The sequence below is a fragment of the Pelodiscus sinensis genome, chromosome 2, assembly GCF_049634645.1.
Source record: "Pelodiscus sinensis isolate JC-2024 chromosome 2, ASM4963464v1, whole genome shotgun sequence".
Classification (NCBI taxonomy): domain Eukaryota; kingdom Metazoa; phylum Chordata; order Testudines; family Trionychidae; genus Pelodiscus; species Pelodiscus sinensis.
In genome coordinates this window covers 121207224-121214569 of record NC_134712.1, presented here as the reverse complement: position 1 = coordinate 121214569, position 7346 = coordinate 121207224, and the positions used below count along the sequence as shown (strand labels likewise).

At 43.8% G+C, this 7346-nt stretch overlaps 1 protein-coding gene across 1 annotated transcript in view; it reads left to right on the top strand.

Annotated features, from left to right (window-relative positions):
- Window positions 1-561: 561 nt before the first annotated feature.
- The window catches only part of LOC142827199 (uncharacterized), a 34247-nt gene continuing 27462 nt past the window's right edge, over window positions 562-7346 (top strand). Inside the window, exons 1-2 of the mRNA XM_075921414.1 lie at window positions 562-3064; window positions 5902-5950. Coding sequence (XP_075777529.1) covers window positions 2157-3064; window positions 5902-5908 — 915 coding nt within the window. The 5' untranslated portion in view covers window positions 562-2156 and the 3' untranslated portion in view covers window positions 5909-5950. The remainder of the gene's footprint in view (window positions 3065-5901; window positions 5951-7346) is intronic.

The following is a 7346-nucleotide window of genomic DNA, read 5'->3' as shown; positions in this document are numbered from 1 at the left end:
GGCGGGGCCTCAGGCGGAAGTGGTGGGGCCAGGATACTTCTCTGCTTCTCCACCCACAGACCATGTTTGGTCTAGTGGTGGGGGAGTGCATTAAGTCTTTGCCCCCCCTCCACCCTGAGGTTCCTCCTAGGTGCCCATGGCCCTGGCAGTGGGAGGAGACTTTGTGCACTTCCCCTTCTGGTCCCAGACAAATCAGGGACTGGGGGGCGTGGGAGCATGTGAAGTCTCCTCTCACCCTGTCAGGAGCACATGGAGCAGGGACAGGGTGGAGGAAACTTTGTGCACTTCCCCCTGCCTCCAGACCCACAGAGGCCTTTTGCCCATCCCTGCCCTAAGCTATGAAATTCTCTCAGGACATTCGCCCAGCACCAAAGTTCACATTGTTTCTGCACCAGGCTAAAGCCACACTTTTTACCTGTGATTTTATTAGTGTTTAGTTGTGTGTGCATATATATATATATATATGTGTGTGTGTGTGTGTGTGTGTGTGTGTCCCTCCTTTTGAGGAGTTTTAGCTGTTTGTATGCCCTCCGTTTGGGGTCCTGTATTTTACATTATCTATATCTATATCTGTGTATTTAAAAAAATTGTAAGCCGCCTCAAACATCTTAAATAGAGAGGCGAGGTAAAAATATTTCAAAAAAATAAATAAATAATAGTGGAAAGAGAATAGACACCATAGAAATTTAGGCCACTTCAACAAAAACCTTCTGAGTCAATGAAGTGAGCCTGAGTTTGGAAGCCATAAACCTGAGTTCTATGCCTGTGTCATGTAACCATGAACAAGTCCCTTAATACTTCTACTCTTCGTTTCCCCAACTCTCCTTATTTCAAAATATCAAGGCGAGCATCCACACTACCAAGCCGGTCATTTCGAAATAATGGGCTTGTTATTTTGAAATAATAACTCCTACTGTGAAGAAGAATATGCTTATTTCATAATAGTTATTTCAGGAGTTACTATTTTGAAATAACTTATTTCAAAATAACCTGGTAGTGTAGACATAGCCTCAAAGAGTAGTTATCAATGGTTCACTGTCATGCTGCAAGGGCATAACAAGTAGGGTTCCACAGGGATCAGTTCTGGAATCGATTCTGTTCAATATCTTCATCAACAATTTAGATAATGGTATAGAGAGTATGCTTATAAATATTACAGATGATACCACGATGTGAATAGTTGCGAGAGCTTTGGAGAATAGGGCCATAACTCAAAGTGATCTGGACAAATTGAAGGAATGGTCTGAGATAAATAGGATGAAATTCAATAAGAACATATATAAAGTACTCCACTTAAGAAGGAACAATCAGTTTCACACATGGGCTGTGTCTAGACTGGCCAGTTTTTCTGGAAAATCAGCCGCTTTTCTGGAAAAACTTGCCAGCTGTCTACACTGGCCGCTTGAATTTCCGCAAAAGCACTGACTTCCTACTATAATAAATCAGTGCTTCTTGCAGAAATAATATTCTGCTCCCGTTCAGGCGTAAAAGCGTGTGTAGCTTGGCACGGACACTTCTCCGCAAAAAGTGATTTTGCGGAAAAGCGTCCATGCCAATCTAGACGCTCTGTTCCGAAAATGCTTTTAACAGAAAACTTTTCCGTTAAAAGCATTTCCAGAAAATCTTGCCAATCTAGACGCAGCCATACGGTATGTCTACACAGCAAAGTTAATTTGAAATAACGGCCCTTATTTCGAATTAACTTTAATAGCATCTATACAGGCAAACCGTTATTTTTAAATAAAATCAAAATAGTGGGGTGCTTAATTCATATTAGTTAAACCTCATTCTATGAGTAATAATGCCAAATTCAAAATAGCTAATTCGAAATAAGTGCTGTGTAGATGCTTATTTTAAAATAGGGGACCTCCAGCTCTTCCCAGTTTCCCCTGGTGGCCACTCTGGGCCAAATCAGGAAAACTCTTCTCCTCTCCCCCAGCCCCGGAACCCTTAAAGGGATAGATTCTGGCCACACTGCATGTACCAGAGTCAGCCAGCGGCCCTCTGCCCAGTCCCCCAGCACCCAGGAGCCTGCCAGGGGCAGTATACGGTGGGCGCCCTCCTGGACTAGTGCGGAGATCATGGACCTCATTGAGGTTCATGATCTCCACACTAGATAGAGGAATGTGGCCATCTATGGCTGCATAGCTGCCACCATGGGCAAGAAAGGCCACAGGCGCACCCAGGAGCAGGTGCACTTCAAGATAAAATTTCTGCAGCAGGCATATGCCAGGGCCACTCGAGGCAGCTCTGAAGCAGGGGCAGACACCTGTTGCTACTTCACCACCCTGGACTGCATCCTGGGGGGTGGTGTGATCTGTGCCACCCTGGGGGGCAGTGAGCCGGGACCGGAGGGCCCTGACCAGGGCGCAGAGGAGGAGCCACCATGCCAGCAGGACCCCCAAGCAGTCCCAGGAGAGGAGTCAGCAGGGTTGTCCAGGGAGGCCACACCATGTAAGTGTTATCACTGTCCCCTTCCTGGGGGGGCACGGGCAGGGAGACTAAGGACCGCGTGCGTGGCCCTTGCTTACCAGGCATCATTCAGCAACCTGTGCACGTGCGAGCACGTGCCATGCCACCCCTGGGCAGGTGGCTCCAGCTGCTTGCAACACAGGGGTCGTGGCCTGATAGACACATGCGTATGTGAAGAGACTCGACATGCTCCTGACCCCAGGGCGGGACACAGCAGGGTGCCCTCCTTTCACAAGCTCCCTCTAACATCTCCTCCCCCACCTCGGCCACACTATACACAGCACAAGGGCCTGGGTGTGGTCTCGGGGCAGCTCCCACTCCCGGGGATAGCCGGACATTCCAACCATGGCCTCTGTGCAAGCACAGCGGCTCTGACAGTGAAGGGGACAGTCATCCTCACCTCACAGAGTGGGGCTGGGCTTCATCCACTGTGTCCCCAGGGAGAACTGACCACTTCTCTTCTTTCTCCACAGCTGCACCAGCTTCACGTGCAGGGCACACCACTCCACTCAGGACATCCTCCCGCACCCGAGGGCTCAGCAGGTCCACCACAACACTGCAGGGGTACTGAGACCAGTGACATTGGATCCAGGTATGGGTCCAGGATGAATGGGAGTTCCAGCGGGAGCTGCTTGCCCATCTGCAGACCCTGGTGCAGACCGTGCTGCCTCGTGCCCCTCCAGTGCCTGCTGCTTCCCCAGTTCCCACTTCTCCTCCCACTCCTTCTCCCCCTCCCGCCTCTCCCTCCTCAACCTCTTCACCCTTCTCCTCAATCTCCACACCCTCCTCCCCATCCCCCCAGGGATGCCGAGGCCCCCACACCCACCGTGCTGGGAGACAGTTGTCCTGGTGAGACTCCCACCCTGAGCCCTGAGCTTCCCCTCCCCCTTCCTCCCCTTGCTTTTCCCTTCCAGCTCCCTCCTTCCAGTTTCCCCCTCCCCTCTCTAACCCCATCTTCTCCCCTCTCCTGCCTCCTTTTCCCAGTCTCATCAGAGTTTCATCCCCCCCCCCAGTTTTGTTAAATAAAGAGAGTTTATATTTTTGAAAATACATGTATTTTATTTGACATCAGGAAGGGGGGGTTAGGAAAGGGTACATTGAAGGCAAGAAAGCAGGGACACCTGAGAACTGGTTGCTCAGGAGCGGGGGGTGTTCCTTTAAGCAAAGGCCTCAGATATCATCAGGCAACAGCCACACGAAGACACTACTTACCTGATGCCCTAACCCTGACCTGGTTTCAGCTGGCCTTAACTCCCAATCAGTGTCCACTCAGTGTGGATGTGGTATTTTGAAATAGCAAAATGCTATTTCAAAATGCATTTTGTGTGGCGACACGTTATTTCGAATTAATTATTTCTAAATAAGATATTTTGTAATAACGCTGTAGTGGAGACATACCCATAAAGAATGGGAAATGATTATCTAGGAAGGAGTGCAGCAGAAAGAGATCTAGAGATCATAGTGTGCCATAAGCTAAACATGGGTACGTCTACACTACCCCGCTAGTTCGAACTAGCGGGGTAATGTAGGCATACCACACTTGCAAATGAAGCCCGGGATTTGAATTTCCTGGGCTTCATTTGCATAAGCCGGCCGGCGCCATTTTTAAATGCCGGCTTGTTCGAACCCCGTGCCGCGCGGCTACACGCGGCACGGACTAGATACTTCGAACTAGCAAGCCATTCCGCACTATCTGTACACCTCGTGGAACGTATAGCCACGCGGCACGGGGTTCGAACAAGCCGGCATTTAAAAATGGCGCCGGCCGGCTTATGCAAATGAAGCCCGGGAAATTCAAATCCCGGGCTTCATTTGCAAGTACGGTATGCCTACATTACCACCCTAGTTCGAACTAGCGGGGTAGTGTAGACGTACCCATGAGTTAACACTGTGAGACTGTTGCAAGAAAAACAAATGTGATTATGGGATGCATTAACATGAGTGTTGTAAGCAAGTCACAAGAAGTAATTATTCTGCTCTACTCTGCACTGATTAAGCCCCATTTGTAGTATTGTCCTGTTCTGATCACCACATTTCTAGAAGGATGTGGACAAATTGGAGAAAGCCCAGAAAAGAGAAATACAAATTACTGAAGTTCTATTAAACATGACATCTGAGGGAAGACTGAAAGAATTGGGTTTGTTTAGTTTGGAAAAGAGAAGACTAAAAAGGGACAGCTTTTTTTTTCTAAAAGGGTGTTTCAAGTAGAAAGAAAAAAAATATTTTCCTTAATTTCTGATAATTGGATAAGAAGCAATGTTCTTAAAATTCAGCAAAGGAGGTTTAGGTTGTACATTAAGAAAAAAAAACCCTTACTGACAGAGTAGTTAAGCACCGTAATAAGTTGCCTAGGGAGATTGTGGAATCTCTTATCACTGGAGATACTTAAGAGCAAGTTAGATGGACATCTATCTGAGATGACCTAGATAGTAGTTGGTCCTGCCATGAATGCAGGGGATTTGGGCTTGATGACCTCTCAAGGTCACTTCCAGTTCTAGTATTCTATGAGTCTATGCCACTGTACAGTATATTTGCAGTGATATTGACACCAATGCACCTGTGAAATGCAGAATACTCAAAACACTAATATTTCCCAGATTTTCATTTGGCAAAAAAAATGAGATGGTAAATTCAGGTGTGCTTATAACAGGATACTAGCTAGACACAGTAGTTTTCTAAACATTACTATGTTTCTCAGTGCATGATGCATGAAATGACAACTAGAAGAAATGAGAGCAGAGATGAAGTTGTTAGTGTTGCAAATTGCACTCTGAATTGTATTCATTTTGATTTATAGGCCTTTGAGCATTAGATCGCCTGGCCATTTCAATTTTGGTATCATAAAATGACTGGAGACTCCTATTCTTTTTGCAACCATCGCCATGGTTCATGTATTTAGTTTAAAATATGAAACCAGAGAGTCTTTTTTTGAGGAACTTGTTTATTCTCAGAACCATTTCCTCTACACCTCTTGAACTCACTTCATGCATCCAAATTATTAGCAACACAGCTTGAAATTGAAAAAAATATGCCCTCATCAATAGACACCATCAAGACACTTGCATAGCTAAATAAATTGTATAATTTTATTGTAATTCTATTCCCTATTGTCATCACTTGTCATAGTCGTGATTGTTAAAATCACTGGGATAGATCTGTGTTGTCATTGTGAGAAATTCCTGTATTTCCAAAGGTCATGGAAAACAACTAGATTTGGGACCTCGCTTGGGTTTTGCATACCTCACACAGGGTGGTAGAAATTGGGATAAACTAGCAAATGAGGATGAAAAAACCTACTACAATGATTACAGTACAAACTGTGCTGGAGTGCTGTATAATTTATTCCTGTAGAGAATTCATCATGGGGACTAAAAGTGGGAAAGCAAAACATACAACTGGTGCAAATTGTCATATCTGTATTCTCTTCAGGCTTTGAAGTTGAAGATCTACAGAGGATCTTCCCTGGAATCCCTGCACAGTGAGCTACCTTTGAATTTATGCAAACTTTTTATAAACAGACAAATATCTTAATTCACTTTGGTTTCCTTTAAACAAAATTGTGTATCAGGAATTCTCCCTAGCTACTTCATTTTTATAGCATTTGTTGTCAAAACAAGATAATATATAGGTATCAAGAGAAACACTGCTATCCTATGAGGGAAAGTCAAATCGCTTGTATTTTTCAGTGATTTCCAGATACTATAGTAGCTTTTTAAAGTCAGAAAAACAAGATAGAAAAAAATGGTACAACCAGGCTTTGTTAGCAAGTCACTTTTGAAATGTAACCTTTACACCCTAGAAGAGTTTCAGGAAGAAAGAACAGTAAGGTAATAACTGTGAGCGTCTCTGACTACTTTGTGATACTCAAAATTGAGGCTGATATTAGAGGGCACTTTAACTATGGACAATCCATTACCCAGTATTCCCATCCAATTAAATAAAATATAAACTTAAGCTATTGATGATCAGAAATTAATCATGCAAACCATCCACATTCCTGGAAGATACCATTTTCATGCATCTTAATACACAAACGTTTCTTTACTTCCTTCTTTGACTTTATTAATTATGGATGTGAATAAAGTGTACTCCATGATGATGATCATATTACTACTTAATCATCCATGGCATATTTCCCTGACCTACATAATGTGATCATTCTAGAGTCAGTCAGCTGAACACAGGGAAGCATTAGACCGTGTACAGTCACACAAAGACTGTCATTTTCAAGTATTCCCATAGGTTCACCTTTGCAAAATGGAGCATCATGGCATAATTGCACTTCATCAGTTCAGTAGCCTAGTGTGTATTGTAACACACATTCCTTTTGCCACTTAACTTATATGTTTTAACTTGAAATGGAACCAAAATCAAGAACACCTTATTAGTGCTGTGTTAGTGTTATTTAAGTCTACAGCAATTCTGCTCTTGCCTGTTTGCTGGTGGCATACATGATTTTCCAGGAATAAGATTAGTATGTTTCAGTTTGCAAATGATTTTCCTTAAAGTAGTAGTAGTAATAATAGCTTTTGTATTGTGGTAGCCCCTATCTAATATATATCATGTGCCTTAGTCATCATTCTAGGTACTACAATGAGAATAAAACATTGAATATTTTCTTTTCTCCACTCTTTAAAACTATATTGGCTATTAGATTACAATTCCTTTGGTGTAGGGATTGTTTCTTCGCACGTGCATGTACAGTTTCTAAAACAATGATGTCCTTACCTTGGGTTTCCTCTGCAGTCACTACAACAATACAAATGCTAAATAGTAACAACTATTGATTATTTTTAAAAAGAGAACAACTTGGAGTGTTGCTTCATGTAGCTCACCATTTTAGTTTGCTGCTCATCTAAGCACAGTTATCATGA